The 20,331-nt window shown below is 45.7% G+C and overlaps 1 protein-coding gene across 1 annotated transcript in view; it reads left to right on the top strand.

Moving 5' to 3' along the window:
* The first annotated feature begins 3,641 nt into the window (after positions 1-3,641).
* Positions 3,642-20,331, top strand: part of Mpp4 (membrane palmitoylated protein 4) — a 27,954-nt gene continuing 11,264 nt past the window's right edge. The window contains 13 exon segments of the mRNA XM_010617593.3: positions 3,642-3,692; positions 4,459-4,595; positions 5,117-5,159; positions 5,972-6,181; positions 8,586-8,666; positions 12,246-12,265; positions 12,267-12,374; positions 14,494-14,578; positions 15,885-15,956; positions 16,798-16,843; positions 16,846-16,993; positions 18,771-18,855; positions 19,022-19,221. Of these exon segments, the coding sequence (XP_010615895.1) occupies positions 3,642-3,692; positions 4,459-4,595; positions 5,117-5,159; positions 5,972-6,181; positions 8,586-8,666; positions 12,246-12,265; positions 12,267-12,374; positions 14,494-14,578; positions 15,885-15,956; positions 16,798-16,843; positions 16,846-16,993; positions 18,771-18,855; positions 19,022-19,221 (1,286 nt within the window).

Below are 20,331 nucleotides of genomic sequence, written 5' to 3' on the forward strand. Positions count from 1 at the left end.
GCAGTCCCAAAGCCAGTCACTGCATCCAGAGTGCTGAGGACAGACTACATTCACAACAGAGGCTCCACTAGGCGTGGTGGCGCGTGCCTGTCATCCCAGCACGCAGGAAGGTAAAGCAGGAAGATCCCCCATGAGTTCAAGGCCAACCTGGGCTACATAGTTGAAGCCCAGCCTGTACTGCAAAGCAAGACCCTGTCTCCAAAATAAAAAGGCTTCACAGTGGATGGACCAGAAACAGCTGTTCCTGATGGGCCTTGTGATTACTGACAGAAAAGTCCCATTGTTTTCTCACCAGAATATAAGAAAATAAGGTTTCTGAGTCAGTTTACCCCAGGTACCTCCAGTTTTTCTTTTCAATAAAATAAATGCCATCTTGTAAGGCATCTGTTATTCTGAAATAGTCAATAAAATATATTAATGCACTATAATAATTCTATGTGCTGGAAGTGTGAGAAATACTAAATGAAGAAGGTTGGAAATATATATAAATTAGGTGGGTCAATGCAAGGAATACTTACAACTTGTGACAGGCAGGCTTCTGAGTAGTGACTAGGCTGAGTTAGGTCTGTGGATTAAATCAAAGAGGATGTGCAGGGATTTTTATCTAGGGCAGTGAGGTGACTTCGGCAGCTAATAGCCCACAAGGATTTTCTACTCAGGCTTTTGTCTGGACAGGAGCAACATTATAGTCTCGCTGGTAAGACACTAATCTGTTAGCAGAAGACACTGTTACTGTCTAGCCTTTCTATACATTGTTAATTGTGAACAGAATTCTGGGTAATCTCAGAAGGTTGGGTTTCATAGCTACTCGCATTACATGGAGAATTCTATGATTGTGAAAGAGCAGGTTATTGAAGTATGAATTTATGTTGTGGAGCTAGAGTAACATGTCCAGTCCTAATCAGCATTTGATGCAGAGGAAGCCAGCCATTTAGTATAGAACAATTTTGACTTTTCAGTTGCTTTTTCCAACTATGGCTATTCAAAGTATTGTTTTGAAAAACAAGCATAATGAGAAAGGAGGTTGAAACTTTGAATAGTATTCAGGACACTTTTTAGAGCTAATGGAAATACTGACTTAATGCTTAGGGTGAAGGCCTTACAAGTCTATAGTGACCATGCAGTTTCTAGGTCAATGACAAGAACTGGTATCCTTCCTCCTACTTGATCAGCTCCGAATTGCATGCTCGTGGCTTTTGCTTGCACACTTAGTCAGGAATTCTCATCATCAAGATAGCAGAAACATCTAAGTCTCAGCCGACAAAGTTGATGCAGAAGTCATGAGACTGAAAGGTAGGCAGTCACCAGGTAGGTACAGCACTTCAGGAGGAACAAAGGAGATCTGATTTTACTGCTCCTTAACCCTTCTGAGTACCTCATGAGGGTTGGATTCCTCGCCTGGAAAATGAAAATGTGTTTTATTATCTCTAAGCTTCCTTAAGGCAAGGAGGTTGAGGCAGAAGAACTTGACTGCTTGAGGGGAGGGAGACCTGCAGAGTTCAGCTTCCTCTCCCTTGGGATGAGAGCCCAAAGCTCCCCACCTGGGAGCCCAACTCCCAGAGGCGGATCAGCCTTCGTCTCCCACCCTTTCCCAACATGTACAATACTAACTGCTTGCTATGGTACAGACCCCTGCAGGTGAGGCTGCTACATGAACCGCCCAAACAGGGTCTCCGTTCACCACACCCTCTAGACATTATACATGTGGAAGGGGACACTGAGCAAGTTGTGAGGAAAATTGTGAAGCGTGATAAACGCTGAGGATGATGAATTGTAGCCATTTCTTAGCTACCATTTCTTTTTTGGGGGGTGGGGGGTACTGGGGATCAAACTTGGGTGCTTTGCGCTTGCGAGGGAGGTGGCGGCACCACTGAGCTAAATCCCCAGCCCATTAGCTACCATTTCTTAACTAGAAGGAGAGAAGATCAATTTTATGGAATTGCTATGAATTTTGTCTAACTTGGACTGCAATAAGAATACTCTGGATTGGGTGGCTTAAACAACAAGCTTTTTATAATTCTGGTATTTCTGGGTTTACACAGGAAAGTCACAAAAGCTTTACACAAAAGTTACCTGCCTGGAGTCCCTGCTCTATGTGTGACCCTCAGAGAGCTCAAACCAACCTACGCATGATTTTTCTTTTTTTTTTAAGACAGGGTCTTGCTATGTGGTTCAGGCTGGCCTTGAACTCGCTATATATTCTAGGCTGGCCTCGAACTCATAGCAGTCCTTCCTCAGCCTTCCAAGTGCTGGGATTACAGGTGTGCACTACCATGCCTGGTCACATGATTTATTTTTAAAGAAAGAACAAAGTTAAACAGTTGGTCATAAGGCATTGTGTATTTCAGTATGTAGATTTGGGACATCACCATGTCAGAAGATAGAATGAGACAGCGCACATTTGAACTATGCAAAAGCCTGTGTGAGGTGAAGCAGCTTTGAATGAAGGGACAGATACAGCCTGATGTGTGTTGTGATTTTCTCAGCACAAGGACCATTGCTACTACATGATTTTCTGAATTAGTGCACCTTGGTAAAGTTTAAAGCAAAACAAACTAAGTTCACTTCTTGGTCACGGTACCGTCCCATCAAGTTCAGCATGTGTTACAACTGCAAAAGTACGTTTATAAAGAAAAGCTGTGTTCTGGGTTCAGACATCCTTCTCCCTTTCTCTTCCATTACGACAGTCTAATGAGTGAGACATTTAAAGTCCCACCGACCAACGGCATCTTCTGTCAAAACCGAAGAGCGGTGAATGTGTTTCCTTTCCATGTGTCCTTCACTCCTCCCCCATTCTACTGGCTGGAATGTAGAAGTGTCTGGAGCTCCAGCTGCCACCGTGGAGCAGATGGGTGATTACACCCCACCCCAGGAGGTGGGCTGAAGCGGCAAGCCTGTTCCCTGGGCTTGTTCTGAGTCTGGGCTGCCTGCCAGTTCTGCACTCTCTTGCCTCCCAACTCTCACATGAGCAAGATTTAAATTTCTACACTCTTAAGCCATTATTATTCTGGATTGCTGTCTCTTTATATATAGTAAATAAACCTTAAACATAAGCATTTCAAGTTAGTTGTTAAGGACTAGTGTTTAATGTGATAAAGATAAGAACCATGATCTAGGATTTAGGAATGCTGGGAGGTTGGGCCAGAAAGGAAATCTAAGAAACAGCATTGCTTTGCTGGGTTCTGAGAGTAGATCTCAGCAGTGACCCATAACACAGGTATTCTAAACTACAGTTGTGTAATTGTGGTCAGGTCTTCTATGAAGAACTATAAGGTACAATATAGGTAATGTGCAGTCAGGGCAGAAAAGCCCTTCTGAGCTCTGAATGATGGGTATGACTAACCAGGTAAATAGAGGACAAAGAAATTAATATCTTTTGCTACTTGTTCAAAGCTGGGGATAGGGAGTGCTTATGAAATAGTTTTCTCTCACACACAGCAGGTGATGGGTAATTTGGAGAGTAAGAACCCAGGGCAAGACTAATTCACTTGATGTGCAGCCAGTGTGTGGCACAGGGCCTGACTTGCTCAAGAAATCCTGCTAGTTGGGAGCTGTGTGGCCAGTGTGATGGAGTGAGCTGTGTGCTGTTCATTAATCTGCTTCCCCATTCTAAATTCCCTTTGGAAGCCATGACAGTGAGGATGATACAGTCAGACACGGGGGCAGATCTGCCAGCCGAGGAAGACAGGAAGCTCCATGGCAGACAACCTGGGGAATGGTATGTATCGCCAGTGGGCCTTTTCTAGACCACGAAGACCTTGTATTACTCCCAATATGCATGGGCAGAAATTCAAATAGATTTCCTATGATCCCTACAAGGAAGGTGCACACTTCTGATTGCCCTGCTACAACTAGTGATAAGACTGAGAGTAAACTTACAACTGTATAATTTGTTCACATTCAAAATATCGCTACAAAAACAGAATTTTTATGAAAAAGATTAGTCATGGCCAGGGATTTAGCTCAGTACCACACCTGCGTCACAAGCACAAGGTTCTGAATTCAATCCCCAGTACCACCAAAATCGGCTTGTCTATTTAGTAGGATATTGAAATTTGTATTAAAAATCTACTGGAAGTAGAGCATTTCAGTAACACTTTCAATAAGAATTTTCAGAATGGGTAAAAACAAGTGACTCCATGAGTTAGAGAGATCAGAAAACAGCTGGAAAATTTGGGATGAAACACAGGCTGATGAGAAGAGGCAAGGGGGAGACCTGGGTGGTGGTGGTAACGGTGGCAGCGGCGATGTCAGGTCTCTCTGTGATGACCCAGTTTATCCAGCATTAGCTGCAGCCGGTCAGAAAGTCAGAGTCTTCTCATCTTACTTGTGGAACTGTTTTTCAGACAATGCTGGAACAGGGCCTGAAGCCTGGTCTGCCGTCCAGTCCTGTGCCATTCCTCTCCTTGGTGCTGCGCCCAGCCATCTGAGTTGCCTTTCACATTCATACCTGCTGTTCTTGCCACCTGGTCTCGGCCTCCCTCTTCTCTAGGCTTCTCCAGGATCCTGAGGCTCCTGCTGGGAGAACTGAGTCTGTTCCTCAGCCGCGACATGAGTGGAGTGAGTCTCCCGTACGACCTGCTGCACTCCCCATAGCTGCAGGCTCTGCTGAAGGTGAGCAAGGTGCCCCGGCTCAGTCTTTGCCTCCCGTGGCAAGGACAGCTGTCCTACTCCATGCTGGCTGCTGTGACAAAGCGCCACAAACTGAGCAGCTTGTGAGCAACAGAAATGTCTCCCCATGGCCTGAAGGCTCAAAGCCCATGGTGGGCAATGGCTGTGTGGGTGTATGTTGAAGACTCTTGCTTTGGTTTCCTGGCCTGCATGTGGGAAGGGCAAGTGTTCCTCCGGACATGAATCCTTCCCACCAGGCACCCTGCTTCCTTCCCAAGTCCCTACTTCCCAGAGCCACCCCAGGGATGACCTCAGCAGAGGAATTTCCTGGGACAGAAACATTCAGATGAGAGGAGCTGCTTCCTCAGGGCTGTCACCTGTCACTCACAGGGATCTCAGTGCAGTCCTCAGAAGAGAGCCTTCATCCAAGAGTTTGTTGCTCTGCCACCAACTGAGAACTGGGGATCTGTAACCCCTGGGAAGGGTTTAACCCCTTTACTGCCAGTGGGCAGCTGCTGTGTTGCCCTTGTAAGCCTGAACACTGGAAGGTAAACTTGAATGCTGGTATTCGGTAGAACCAGAAGCAGCAGCATCACAGAACTGGATGGAAAAGGCTAGGCTAAACTGGCCCAATGGACCTTATTTCTCCCTCCGGAAGAGAGACTTAATTCCTAAAATTTGAAGCTTGGTGTAGTGGTGCATGCCTATAATTCCAGCCTTTGGGAGGCTGAGACAGAAGGATCACTGAGTTCAACGCCAGCTTGGGCTACCTAGTGAGACCGTCTCAAACAAAACAAACAAACAAAATAAGAAATTAAGGTCTGCATTGCAGAACTAGGCTTTGGAGAACTTAGCCCAACCCTAGGTCCTGGCACAGAAAACAGTTCCTAAGGGTCAGCTGAGACAAAGTTGGAATTTTTTCAAATGAATTTGTCTGGAGAATTGGAGTTATGAGAAACTATCCAATCTATCATCAAACCACCCTGATGCACCCAGAAGCTAAGCAAGGTCAGGCCTGGTTCATACTTGGATGGGAGAAACCACCCAGAGGTCAGAGCAGAAGACAGATAAGCATCCACAGCACACCTGGCCTCTTACTCAGGACCTTTTAGCCCTCAGTCACACAGCCCATCCTCTGCTCCATTTGCAGGACGAAAGCCTTCTAGGCCTGTAGCCACAGAACGCCCCCTTGGATGGGTGCAACACCCACACCTCCCTGTTGCTCTCAGCCCTAGAAACTGTACCTTTACTTGGCTTAAGAGTAACTTTGAATTTCTTTTTTTTTCAGTGAAATTGTCCAGAGGTTGATTTCCTACTGGCAGCCAATACTCAAATCTGAAGTGTTGGCAGACCGAACTAGAGTTCCTTCCTCCTTGCATTTAAAGATGTGCACCATCCTGAAGACCAGCGATGCTGTGCTCCCCAGCTTCCCTCTGGGAGCCTTTGTCCAGATCATCAGCGGGCACTACCAATCGCAGTTCTCCCATCCTTGCTCTGCTGCAGGTTTATGGCTGCCTCCAGGAGTTTAAAGAAAAGAAGCCAGTTCCTATCGCAGCAGTTATCCTGGGAGGTGGGTGATTCTACTCCACGCGGCAGTGGAGCTCTGATGGACACCGCATTATTGCAGTGCTTGCTGAAGTAACCTGCAATGCGGTATTGGAAGTTTGGTGATTATACATGTTCATAAGTTTTTAATTCAACACTAATATAAAGAAGAAAACTGTCTGGCTATCTCCCTGAATTAACACCCCACACGCACTCACACATGTTTTTAGCATGTGTCCATTTCTTTTTTTCTCTCACCTTTGGACTGAGTTTACCCTGTGTAAACAGGATAAACGTACAGATTGTAATGATTCTCCTGTTTATGTTTCTAGTCTGAAACTCTTCTCTGAATTCCAGTCTCAACTCTCCAGCTGCCTCTTCCCCACCTTAGCTGGATACTTAATGGACATGTCAGACATACCCTGTCCCAAACTGATGCTCTTCTCACAGCCTTTTTCATCTTGGTGAAGACATCTCTGTCTCTGAAGTGCTTTGGGGTCATCTTTGACTCTCTTTTTCCTTACCTCACACCCAGTCTGATGACATAGCCTAGTAGCTCTCCTCTAAAATACATCTTGCCAGGGCTGGGGATTTAGCTCAGTGGTTCCACTGCCTGCCTTGCAAGCACAAGGACCTGAGTTCGATCCCCAGTACCCAAAGCAAAACAAACAAATAAAAGCATAAAATACATCTTGCCCACTGAGCCACCTAATAAAAACTGTCCTCATCTCTTCCACAGATGTCTGCAAAGTAGCCTCCTACCCATCTCCTGCTTCTGCCCTTGCTTCCTAGATTCTTGCCACACAGTAGCCTAAGAAATATTTTTATAAATTTAATTTTATTGGTACATTTTATATATATATATATATATATATATATAGAGAGAGAGAGAGAGAGAGAGAGAGAGAGAATAGATAGATAGGTAATCTTCACTTGATCCTAGCCAAAAGGCCAAAAAGCGATAGATCTTGATTTTCTTTGTTTTCCCCATTCCTCTCCCCTTCCTTCAAACCCTCCTCTTCCTTATTTATAAAAGCTTTGATCCATATTTTCCTTTCTCCTCTTTTTTTATTTTCCATTCTTTCCTTTCCCCCTTCCTAGTTCCCTTCCCACTGGTACATTTTCTTCCTATTTCACTTCATTAAAAGCAAGTCACTTCTCTGCTCAATTGCCTCTGGCTTCCATCTCAGAGTAAACATCAAAGTTCTTACGTAGCCTGATACCTGAGTGGTCATCACCTCTTTGACTGTGGACACTGTTCTCTGCTGTTCACTCTGCTCTGCTCTAGCTGTATCGGGCCCTCGGGTGCTTGGGTTTATCAGCCTGCACCTGAAGCCAGCCCTTTGCACTAACATTCCCTGTGTCATCTTGTACCACACAGTTAGCTCCCTCTTCTCCACTTTCTCAGTGAGGCTTTCCCTGGTCACCTAAGACTGCACCTCCTCCTTGTACTCCAAAGTCAACTTCCCTGGGTTTTTTGTTTGTTTTTACTTAATTGTTCACCATCAAGCAAAATGGTTTACTTTGGTTTACTTATATATTTTTTCTTTTCTTTTTCTTTTTCTTGTACCAGGGATCAAACTCGGGGCCTTGTGTTTATGAGGCAGGCAGCAGAACCACTGAGCTAAATCCCTGGCCCTATTTTATCTTCTCTCTCCTCACAGAAATGTAAACCCCAGGAGACTAAGAATTTTTGTCTGCCTGTTCACTGCTATTATTTTTTTGTTTGTTGAGACTGGGTCTCACCATGTAGTTTAGGCTGACCTTGAGCTCACTATGTAGTCCAGGCTGGATTCAGACTTGCAGTGATGTTCCTGTCTGAGCCTCCTGAGTGCTTGGATTACACATGTGGGCCACCATGCCTGGCTCAGTGTGGTTTTGATTTGCATTTCCCTAATGACTAAAGATGTTGGACATTTATAATGTTCATATATTTATTAGGCATTTGGACTTCCTTTGAGAAGTGTCCTTCATTTCATTTGCTCATGTAGTGATGAGACTACTTGATTTTTTAATATCATTCCCATTTTCTATTTGGAAAGTTGAGCATTGCAGGGACTAAACTGCCCGAGCTCCCCAGGCAGCACACACATTCAGTCATCTGCTGTGAAGCATCGGCATCAGCAACAGAGACATTAGGGCAGCTTTAGAGAGGAGCACGCACCTCGGCGATCATGTTCCTAGGAACTGGCCAGTTCTGCGGGGCTGTAACATCGGGCTGGGCATCGGGGTTTAGATCAGCACCAGCCTTGGATTTCACAATGAAGGAGGGACCCTATGCCTTGACTTTAAAGATGAAAAAGCAGCTTTGGTGGCAGCTTCTCTTAGGTCAATATCACATTAATATGGCTTTTATCCTGCCTGGGTGAGGTTGAGTGAGTGATGAGGGTTTCTAAAAATTGTATAATGTATGTTTTCTCATGAGCCAGGTAGTGGAGCTGTTATGTGAAAGCCCTAATTCCCCTGAGATCCAAGAGCTGAGGCAAATCCTCCAGGCTCCACACTACAAGGTAAGTGCTTGCTAAAATAGACATGGTGTGAATAAATGTGACCGGAAATGTGCTCTCTAAATAGATGTTCTATCACTGTCCATGGGTACCAACAGATTATACTTTATGATGTGGGACTCAGATGTGGCTGGCTCAGTGTTGCATTTATGAAGAAGCATCTAGAACTTTCTATGGAGTCCTGTTTCCCACACAAATCCATGGTCCCTCTAAAATTCTGGCAGGGGGGCCAGGGATTTAGCTCAGTGGTTCTGCCACCTGCCTTGCAAGCACAAGGTCCCAAGTTCAATTCCTGGTGCCAAAATTAATTAATTAAAATTCTGGGGAAATTATATTAGCAGGTAAAATATATTAGGAAATTATTTTCTTTTTTAATTTTCTGAATTTTTAAAATTAATTTTATCGGTACATTTTATATAGAAATAATGATCACATTTGCCATAGGAAATTTGTATCTATACATGATATATCTTTTTTTTTTTGGTTTTTTTGAGACAGGGTCTCACTATGTAGTTCAGACTGCTCTGGAACTCACTGTGTAGCCCAGGCTAGTCTCAAACTCACAGTGATCCTCCTGCCTCAGCATTCCGAGTGCTGGGATTACAGATGTGCACCACTACACCTGGCTGTACATGATATATCTTGATTCTTCTTTTTTCCCCTTCTCCTTGCCTTCTTTCAACCCCTCTTCTCTTTATTTATGAAAGCTTGCTTCTACATTTTTCTTGTATTCTTTTTTTCTTTTCTCTTCCTTTCTCTCTCCCTCCCTTGTTCCCCTTCTCATTTGAACATTTTCTTCTTATTTTCCAATATCTGTTACACATTTTGGTCCTTATTTATCCTTTCATTTTTTTCACATCAGTGAGACAATGCAATATTTAAATATGTGTGTCCAATTTATTTCAACTAAAAGTATGGTCTCGAGGTACATCTATCTACCTAGAAATGTCTCAGCCTTATCCTTCTTTATGGCAGAGTAGTGCTCCATTGTATAAAAAAACCCACATCCTCTTTATGCATTCATCAGCTGATGATTATTTGGGCTGTTTCCAAGATTTAGTTATTACAAATTGTGCTGCTATAAACATGGGTGTGCATATATTATTATGATATGGTGCTTTTAATTCTTTGGGGAAGATACCAAGAAGGAGGATAGCTGGGTCAAACAGAACCTCTAGTTTTAGCTTTTTGAGGACTCTCCACACTGATTTCCACAGTAGTTGCACCAGTCTACACTCCTACCAACAGTGGAGAAGGGTTCCTTTTTTCCCACAGCCCCACCAGCATTTATTATTGGTTAATTTCTTGATGATAGTCATTCTTTCTGGAGCAAGCCAGAATCTCAGCATTGTTTTAATTTGCGTCTCTCAAATGTTCAAATTGATGTTGAACAATTTTTTATATATTTACTTGCCGTTTTTACTTCTTTATCTGAGAAATGTCTATTCATTTGAAACGCCCATTTTTGCATTAGGTCTTTAAATTTGAGGACGGTCTTTTTTTTTTCAGTTCTTTATATATTCTAGATAGCAGTCCTTTTTCTGAGGAACAGTTGGCAAAAATTTTTTCCAACTCTGTGGGCTGTCTCTTCACTCTGTCGGTGGTTTCTCTTGCTGTGAAAACGCTTTTTAAATAAGATGAGATGCCACTTGTGGTATTTCCTGTGCAATCAGGGTTTTGTTCATAACGTCTTTTCCTACACCAATGTCTTCAAGAGTTCTACCTCTTCTATCTCCCAGCAAATTTAATGTTTCTATTTTAATATTTAGATCTTTGATCCATTTTGATTTTAGTTTAGTACACGTTGAGAGATATGTGTCTATTTTTAATCTTTGGTATGTGGAAAGCCAGTTTTTCCAGCACCATTTATTAAAAAGGAGGCTATCTTTCTTCCAGTGAAGGTGTTTGGCTTTTTTTTTTTTTTGTCAAAGATAAGGTGGTTTCATGTGTTTGAAGTTGTTTCTCGATCTTCTACATCTTCTAATGTGTTCCAGTGGTCCTCAAGTCTGTCTTTTTTTTCCTAGTACCATGCTGTTTTTATCACAGTAGCTTTGTAGTATAATTCCAGACCAGAGATTGTGATCCTATTTTAGATAGGTAAGTTAATTAGATATTTTGTAGGCAGTTAGACAAGGCTGCCCTCGAGGGCTCAGTCCTCAAGGAGCCAGCCCTTAAGGAGCCAACATGGAGAACAACTGAAGCAAATTCACTGGTCAGCATTATAAAAAAGAAGAGGCACTACTTCCCCTAGAGATTGATAGCAGTGATTGATATTCTAAATGGGAAATTCCTTGTATGTGACTCATTTTTCTATTTTGATCCCCATGTAATCAATATTACCTGAGTGACTGTACTTGTAATCTTATTGGTTGGTCATGGTTTTGTCCCTCCTCATGCCCACCTTGTAATTGTCCATTGGGTTTTATACTTTTGTCCCACTTTGTACTTGACTCACCTCATGGTTTTGCCATATAAAACAACTTTGAAAAGCAGGGTAGGTGAGCAACCCATTTTCAGGTCCCCCTTCTGTCTCTCTTAGAAACTATCTTTCTCTCAATAAATTTTCCTACTCTTAACCTCTGTTGTTCCTAGATTCAGTCTTCAGTTTTAGAGAACAAGAACTTACATTTTGGATATCTACCAGGTTTGGGAGTTACATCTATTCCCCCTATATCAATCCCCCATGCCTTGCCTTTGTTGCCTAGGATTTCTTTTGCTATGCTAGGTCTCTTCTGGTTCCAACTGAATTTTGGGATTGTTTTCTCTAATTCTGTGAGTTATGCTATTGATATTTTGAAAGGGATCACATTACATCTGAGATAGAACAGAGTGGACCATTAGAAGGATGTCTTTAGACCCTTGTAATCCCAGCACCGGGAGACTAAGGCAGGAGAATCACTAGTTCTACACAGCAAGTTCAAGACTAGCCTGAACTACATAGCAAGACCCTGTCTGAAGAAACCAAGCCAAAACAAAACAAATAAACTCTTTGATTATACCTTAAACCAAGGAACCACTTTTTTCTAATTCTCTTCCACATGGGCCCTTGGGGGTTGCTGAGAAATTAAACCAGTAAGATTTTTGTTCGTTTGTTTGTTTTGGAGGGTGTGTGTGTGTGTGTGTGTGTGTGTGTGTGGTACCGGGGATCAAACTCAAAACCTTGCACTTGCAAGATAGGGTCAGTGCTACTGAGCTAAATCCCCAGCCAGAGATGTTTTAATTAATGCCCCTTATTCTGCCTAAATTAGAGAAAATTTTATAAAAGTTTTGTAGTTCAAACTCCATCTGAGCATCACAAATAACACAGGCTTCCAGGAAATGAGAACATCATGGAATAACACACATTAGCAGAAATGAAAGGGACAGTCACACATTGCTTAACTTCTGTGCCTCATTTCTTTTTCTGTGAACTAAAGACAACGAATGTGCCTCCTTGACAGAGTTATCGTGAAGATGCAACTAACCCATGTACAGCTCTGCACCTGGCTTCAGTGTTGTTGCTGTGTTGAGTCACTGTTTCTTAAGCGAGAGTGTCGTGTTTGTCCATGTGTGAAGTCCTTTTACTGTTCTCTCTGTCCCCAGGCCTTGCTCGGAGCTCATGACGGTGGCACAGGAAGACTTTGAGCCCCTCCTCCCACCACTTCCCCACAGTCTCCCGAAGAATGAGGAAGCAATGAGGATTGTTTCTTTGGTTAAAACCAACAGCCCTTGGTAAGGAAGTCATTTTATGTCTCACATAGAATTCTGCCAGAGTTCATTACAAACTAAGACATATCTGGAAGTCACTTGGGCAGAATCCTGTCTCTGGTCACACAGTGATGATGAAGACCCAGGAAACCGTGACTTTTGCCTGTAACTTCAAGCACATTGCATGTTGTAATGTTTTCACTGTGGGGAGACTTTTGCTTAGTGGTTTTTTTTTGAAAGTTAACCCAAAATTTATTTTTGTGACACATAAGACATATATGTATTTTATTTTATTGTTTGGCTTTTTGCCGTGTGTATTTATTTCATTCTGTTTTGCTGAAAATTTTTTCCTTTATCGATGGGAAGCTAAGAAAGGTGTCAGTTTGGTTTTCTAGAGTGGACCTACAAGTTGGGATGGAGTTTGGGAGATGTCTTTGCCTGTGGGAGCACATAATAAACACGTTTCTGTGAGGGAGCAGAAGCTCAGGAGGCCAAGGTGACAGTTCCTTGCCTCTCAGTTGCGGCTGACATGCACAGGGTGTCCAGCAGCCCCTCCCAGGTGGTGGACTTGAGTGCTCCATCTGGAACCCCGTTGTTTTCTCAAGCACCACGGGATGACAGGGGACATCCTGGTGGCCAGGGTCATCCACGGAGGGCTGGTAGAGAGGAGTGGTAAACTGCAGCAGCTGGGTATAGGTACAACCAGAAAAGCAGAAAAGCCTGGTTGTGTGGCCCTTTTTCCTGAGGATCCTCTTTCCTGACTTAGGTTGGAGCTCTCCTAAGTTCTTCTTGATTAAAACAGTGAAGGAAAAAGGAACAAATGCTCCAGGGAACCCATGTGCACACACGCACATGCACACACACACCCCGCAGTGTGTTGTTTTCTCAGTGACATCTCAGAGCCACCTAGGAAGCTAAGGGCTGCTGTGCCGGATGAGGAAGCTGAGGCTGACACAGGTAGGTAACTAACTGACTTGTGCTGTGCAGCTGTAGGTAGGCTCTGAGCCCAGGCCTGCCTGAGTCAGTAGTGCCAACCTTTTCTCCCTACATGGCCAATCCTGAAATGCCTTTTGCTCACTTTCTGTAGCAGCTCAGCGCAGCTTCCTCCTTTCACTGCTGCACTCTGAAGCGAGTGTCCCTGTGCCTGCTGCCTCACACCCTTTCTCCCTGCAGACCCAGAGGCTGCTGTGGTTTTTACCTAAGTCCTCTGGCAGATGCTGAAGACTGCCCAGCTGTTGGCCCCTTGGCCTCTGTGCCATTGTTTATTTCCTTTCTCTCATGTGCAAGTTGCACTGTTACTCCTCAGTTTCTACCTCCTCACCATGTGTAGTGCCACCAACAGCTTTCCTGAGGTCTCACCACTGTGGCTTCTGCTTCGGATGACACCCTGCTTCCTGCCTCATCTCCCTGCACCTCCTGTCATATTTCTCAAGGCTCAACCTTTTTTCAAAGGGACACATAATAATCACGCATATTTAAGGGGTGCAGTGTGATCACTGACATATGTACACAGCATAGAATGATCAGATGGGCATAATTATTTCCTTCTTAAACTCTTATGGGCTCTTAATGTTGGGAAACTGAGCTCCTTTGTTGAGTTCTTTATAAAATATATAACAAATTATTATAAGTTACAGTCATCCTACTGTGCTGTAGAAGACTTGCTTCTCCAGAGTAACTATATTTTAGTTCATATCATCCAACCTCCTTTCCCACCTGCCCTTCTCCCTGACATCTAATGCCAAGGATTCATCTTAACCTCCAAGTTTCTCCACATTTCTCTTTTGAAGACCCCCTCCTACTTTTCACTTTTTCTTAATAATTTACTCATGACCCTGACATCTTTATTTTTAATGCTGTTTTATTACCAGTGTTCTGGTTCCCTTTTACTACATTAGGTTACCAAAAGTAAAAGTATGGCCATCAGCAGTGGTAAAGAGATAGAAAATGAGAAGCTCCCATATTTCTGTGGTGGTCAGAGTTGGAATAAGCAGTTTGCTTTATTGTTATTATTTCCCAATACATTTTAAAGTGTAAAGCATACTTGATTTTGCAAGAGTGCTCTTTGGGAATGAGATGGCTGCCTCTATTTTTACGTTTTCCTGTTTCTGTGTACCCTCCCTCTGTGTTCCCGTTTGCATAGGGTTGCTGTATGCTGGAGACAAACTGTGGAAGTGAATGGGGTTTCTGTTGAGGGGCTGGAGCCTGAGAAAGCAATCCATATTCTGGTAACATCTTCTCTTTGCATCTTGTTCAGAACTTGGTGGGAGGTGTGTGCTATAATATGACCCTGTGCCCAGGCCCCAGGCCTATCACCAGGCAGCTCTTGGACCTTCCTCCTTTCCCACAGAAGTTCTGGCCCTGACTGGGAGACACCCCTTCCCAAGCTACTCCTTAGGACAGCCAGAACCCCAGCTGGGTCACCCATCACCCAGGCTTCTCCATTGGAAACCAGGGCAGGGTGGCATCTGAGAGAAGCACCCCTTGCTTCCCAAGTGTCTTTATGTAGCTGAGGCCCATGGAATACCTTCCTCTAAGGCAGCCTGGGAGTTGGTGACCCACCCATGAGGAACACAGCCTTGCTTGGCCTCGCCCCTGCTCCTGGTGGTTACAGCTGGGCTTCACAGCCCGTCTGAGCCCTTGTTCATTCCCACTCCCAGAATCACAGCTCAGCTGATGGCATAACCCCACCTGTCTCCCCCTTGAATACCCAAAGGTGAGCCCTGAGATGGATCATGGTATATAGACCAGGGGTTCTCAAACTGAGTTCCTAAGGGGACTCCAGGTTTCCACAGTGACAGCTCTGTAGAGATAGTGGTTGGGGGTGAGGCAGGGAAGAATGAGAGCTATAGCTGCGAGATTTTGTGTGGCATGAAAGGTACTGCAGAGTGAGCTTGAAGTGTGTACCATAAACCACAGACACACATGCCTCTCTCTCAGCCTTCCTGGTACCAGCTGTAGAGTTGCCAGGACAGTGGGATGGTGAAATTCCCAAAAATAAGAGTGAGGCTGCTCCCTGGATCTTTGGTGCCTATCACCATGTGTGTAACAGAGGACTCTTCCAGACTAGGTGGCTAAGTGGTTCTCCTCTGCCCCACCATTTTGAGGGCTCCCCACTTGGGAGCCCCTCTTCTTCCCCCAAAAGACTGGGCCATCTGGTGTAGAAACAGGTGTTCAGGAAGTGCTTCTGAGTGAGGGGTGAGGAGGGCAAGTTGAGAGAGAATGTGCCGCTCCCCCAGGCCCATGGGTGGGATCTTTGCTGAGCAGGGTGCTACCGACGAGGTGATGGAACACTTCGTGTGCTGAGGCCACTTCAGCAAGGGTTTTATCAGCCAGTGACCCTGGATCCCTGCAGCAAGGCAGACACAGAGCTAAAGTGACCTTGAGTTTCCATTTTTGGGCTGTCGAACCTTGTGAAGTCACTGTGGAGCCTGTCACCACCCGGCCTGTACGCATGCAGCTGCATCTCCTTCTGCCGAGCTCCAGCAACCCTAACTCCCTGCTCTGCCCATCTTCCTCTTTGTCATTACCGAGGCTATGTCTCCCAGCACGATCACATTCAAAGTGGTTCCAGTTTCTGATCCACCTGTGAGCAGACTGATGCCGGTAAGGGGTGACCGAGGCTTTAGTCTGTGTGACTAATACAATGCACAGCATACCCTCCTCTCTACCCCTTTGGATGTGTGTCCAATACTGTGTTCAACTATTTCTCAATACTGATGACCTGAGAGCCAAAACAAGTAAAGGAACACAGGGCTGGGGATTTAGCTCCCTGGCTGCGCCTGGCTTGTAAGAACAACGTCCTGAGTTTGAGCCCTGGTACTGAAAAAACAAAAAAGAAAAAAAAAAAGTAAAGGAACACAGTGAAAACTCAGGCAGAAACATAAAAAATAGTGAAAACATTTCAGAGCTAAAAGATTCTATTCTTCAAAGTACTTGTTTTTATGGTAGTTAGCTTGGAAGGTGTCTCAATCACTTTCTCATTGCTAAGATACAATACCTGATACCACAACTCTAAGGAGGAAAGGTTTATTTAGCTCACAGTCGGTTGAGGTTTCAGTCTGTATTCAACTGGCTCCAAGACAGGGCAGCATGGCACAAGGACCTAGCAGAGGAGAAACAGCTCATGGCAGGGTGACAGGAAACAGAGCAATGGAGGGAGGAGGGAGGGAACCCTTCCAGGCCACGCCCCCTGACCACCTCCTCCCCGGGCTCCGCCTCCCAGCCTCCCACCAGCTATAGACTCCTCAGTGGACTAATCCCCCGTGAGTATCGCACTCCCCGATCCAGTCACTTCCCCAGAGACCCACTTTGGGGACATCCAGACATAAACCATTACAAGAGGCCAGTTCTCTTGGGCGAGAGGAACACTTGGTTAAGTGTTTTTTAAGTGGTGAGGGCCTGTGGGTAGTGGCTCGTTTGATGGCACCATTACCCCTGCTGTCAGGTTCACGTGCGTGCCATGACGGATTACTGGTCCCAGGAGGATCCCGCCATCCCTGCCCAGATGCTGGGTTGCCTTTCCAGAAGGGCGACGTCCTTCAGATTGTGGACCAGAACGACGCCCTCTGGTGGCAGGCCCGCAGAGTCTCAGATCCTGTGGCCTGTGCAGGGCTAATCCCCTCTAATCACCTGCTGAAGAGGTAAGAGCCTCTCCTGGTCTTGGGATGCACCTCAGGTTTCTGAAATTAACACGAGATAAAGAGAGACAGGCAGATGGATGGACAGTCAATTTACTGATCTACCTTAGGCATCATAAATACTAAGGGGGCCTGAGTATCAGCTAAGAAAGTATTTGTGAAACTAAACTCTAAAAGTGCTGTGGTCTTGCTGTAGTTCATGTATTGAAAGCTATTCAGTAAGGCAATTGCATTAAGAGGTAGAGCCTTTGGGAGGCACTTAGGCCATAAAGACAGAACCTTAAAGAGATGAGATTAGTGCCCTTGTAAAGAGCCCGAGGAGGAGGTGCTTTGCCTTTCTAACCACGTGAGCACACAGCCAGGTAATGCCATCTACGAAGCAGAAAGTGCTCACCAGACAGCACCTCAGCTGCTGCCTTGAGATTGGACTTCCCAGCCCCCAGAGCTGTGGGCAGTAATGCTGTTGTTTATAAGCTACTGAATTTATGATATTATGTAATCACAACCTGAACACCCTGAGACAGAAATCTTTCAAGGCTGAGCTGAGACCAGAATCCCAACCTCAAGCTGCTGAAATTTGATATGACCACCAAGGAAGGGAGTGAAAATGGAAAGAAGCACGTGTCCGAGACTCAGCCAGTATTAGAGATCACAAAGGCAAAAGGGAGGCAGTGAAAGAGGCGGAGAAGCAGACTGTGTGGGACCCTGATCAACTGCGCCGACTGTTGTTGACAGTGTTGAGAATTGGCTGCTGGGTTTAGCAGTCTGGAGGCATTGGTGACCTGGATATAAAGCAATTTCAGCTGAGGCATGGGGCCTTATGAGAGTGGTATTTGAGGAAACTGGAGACAATAAGCATGGAAAACAGGAACCTTTGGGTATAAAGCAAAGCAAGCAATGCTAGAAAGAAAAGCAGAATGGTATGACAGAATTTTTTAGATAGGGAAAATAATGCTATTGGTACAAATCCATTGAGAAGGAAAACTTTCGTGAGACAGAAGAAAGAGAAGAGAAGAGTTGTAGTTATGTTCCAGAGCAGGCAGGAGTAGGGGCTTTAGCCTCATTTAGGGCCACCGACAGATCTCCCACAGGAACAGACAAAGGAGAGAAGGCGGAGGATGTGAGCACAGTGAGGCAGGGCACAGGTGGGGCCTGTAGAAGCGCCCTTCCTAATGCCCTAATAAGTACATCAGGGAGCCACGCCACAGGCTGAGTGAGTGTAGGGCAGGTTAGGAGGCTTTGGAAAGCAAAGAGGAGTCATGGTTACAGGTCAGCTCCCTGGGTGCAGGGCTGGGTTAGGTGGGAGGTTGGATTAACAGCAAATCGAGAGAGGCCAAGGAGGTGGCGGCCATGACATTTACACCGCCGAAGGGGGAGATGAGGAAGTGAGCAGGTGGACGCAGTGAGAAGAAAGCAAGATTAGCAGATCATGGGTCCTTGGAGGGCCAACAGATCATTACGTTTGTGAAGACAGTGTTGGCAGGGAAAGGGGGAAGCAGGATTAAAGTGCAGAACAGCTGCTGCTCTTAGCACTGACGGGCAGGTACGACTGGGACAGTGGCTGAGGTAGGAAGAGGCCAGGAACGTGAGGGCCAGGGTCAGAAGCAGTGTTACACGTTGAACAAAATCACCGAGTTATGACCCAGTCGTGGTGACAGCCACGAGTGATGGAGAATCGAGGGCACCGCCATGCTGAGCAGAGAACAGGCAGGGACCTGTGACATCTCACGTGGCCTGAGTCAGCCACGGTGAGCCGCTGACCACGGCATTCTTCTCCTAGGAAGCAGCAGTTCTGTGGTCTCTGCGGTACCAGCCTCACATCTGCCTCAGGCCAACCACATGTGAGTAGTGGGGTCTCAGGTCCAGCATGAGCCTCCGCGATCACCTGCTCCCGTTTCCCAGGCCACGTCCCACCCAGGAGAGGGTCTCTTGATGTCACCCTGCCCCGAGTAACCTCCCAGTGGCCAGCCAGGAAAATGCACACATACATGTGCTGCTGACACCACAAGTCACGCTCTGAGATCTCTGCAGCGCATGTGCAATGTGCCGGGACTGACGCACGGCTGCACCCAGACCTCCTCAGGTTCTGTCGACTTCCAGGGCTCGCTCTGCCCCCGTTCAATGGCCTGCATGAGTCGAGTGTGGTTATCAGAGGATGGTTATACACGGCCGGTCACCACCCGCTGGTGCTGTCCAATTGCTGAGCAGTGGTCTCCCGATGGCAGGGGCGGGTAAGGTCCACAACCGAGGTTAGGAGCTGCTGCCTGCCTCAGCTGAGCAAGGACAGACAGGAAGCCGACACCAGGGCCTGCTGGCACCCACTGAGGGAGGCAGAGGCTGTAAAGGCATCAGGCAGGGGACAGGCAGGGGACAGGCAGCGTGGGGAGGAGAGCACAGGGACTCGAGCATTCTGACCATGACGCCTGTGCCACCAGTGTGGATCACCGTGGCAGCTGGCACCCCTCAGTGCTCACTTCTCCAACCCACAAACTATGTTCCTTTCTTGTTGCACTGCAAACAGATAATAACAACCACAAAGACATTTTTGTAATTCCTTGTCAGCAACAGTATTTTCTTGTATCTCGTAGTTGTATAACCTAGCCAGAGCTGCAGTGCCTGCTTCAACTCTTTTTAACCCAGTGTCGTGCCAGAAACATTTTCATGACATAATCTTCATAGTGATTTTAATTATTTCATCTGTTTTGGAAAAGTTTTTAAATCTGATCTAGAATTCCTTTTTTTTTTTTTGTACTTGGAATCGAACTCAGGACCTTGCACTTTTGAGGCAGGTGCTGCACCACTGAGCTAAATCCCCAGCCTTGACCTAGAATTCTTTGACTCACTTTCCTATTTTATTTATGAAAGACTTACAGAGAGGCCAAGTAGAGCTTCTGATCAGACGCGATAGTGTAACCCCTGACTGAGGTGCACTTGCTCATTAGTCTGCATGGGATTGATGTTAGATCTTCCAGAAGTCCACACCAAAAGCACCTCACGTCCTCAACACATCCTTGAGGCCAGGAGCCCTGGCAGAGCTGCCCGTGTGAATAGCCCCACAGGGGATGTTTCTGTCCAAATGTGGTGCCTCTCCACACTGCCAGGCTGCTCCTTTTTGACTGTTGAGATGACACTGCCACCCGTGTTTCTGTACATGCTCCCACTCTAGTTGTCTCACCAGAGGGGAAAACAATCTCGGGGACACGCTACTAAGGCAAGAGGTAGAGAACATTCTGTTAATACAGCTGAGGGTGCAGCTTAGTCATCGAGCACTTGCCTCTCAGTGTGTGATGGCCCTGGGTTCGATCCCCACACTGAAAAAAAAAAAAAAAAAAAAAAAAAAA

Source organism: Fukomys damarensis, unplaced genomic scaffold, assembly GCF_012274545.1.
Source record: "Fukomys damarensis isolate Sample0158 unplaced genomic scaffold, DMR_v1.0_HiC HiC_scaffold_26, whole genome shotgun sequence".
NCBI lineage: Eukaryota > Metazoa > Chordata > Mammalia > Rodentia > Bathyergidae > Fukomys > Fukomys damarensis.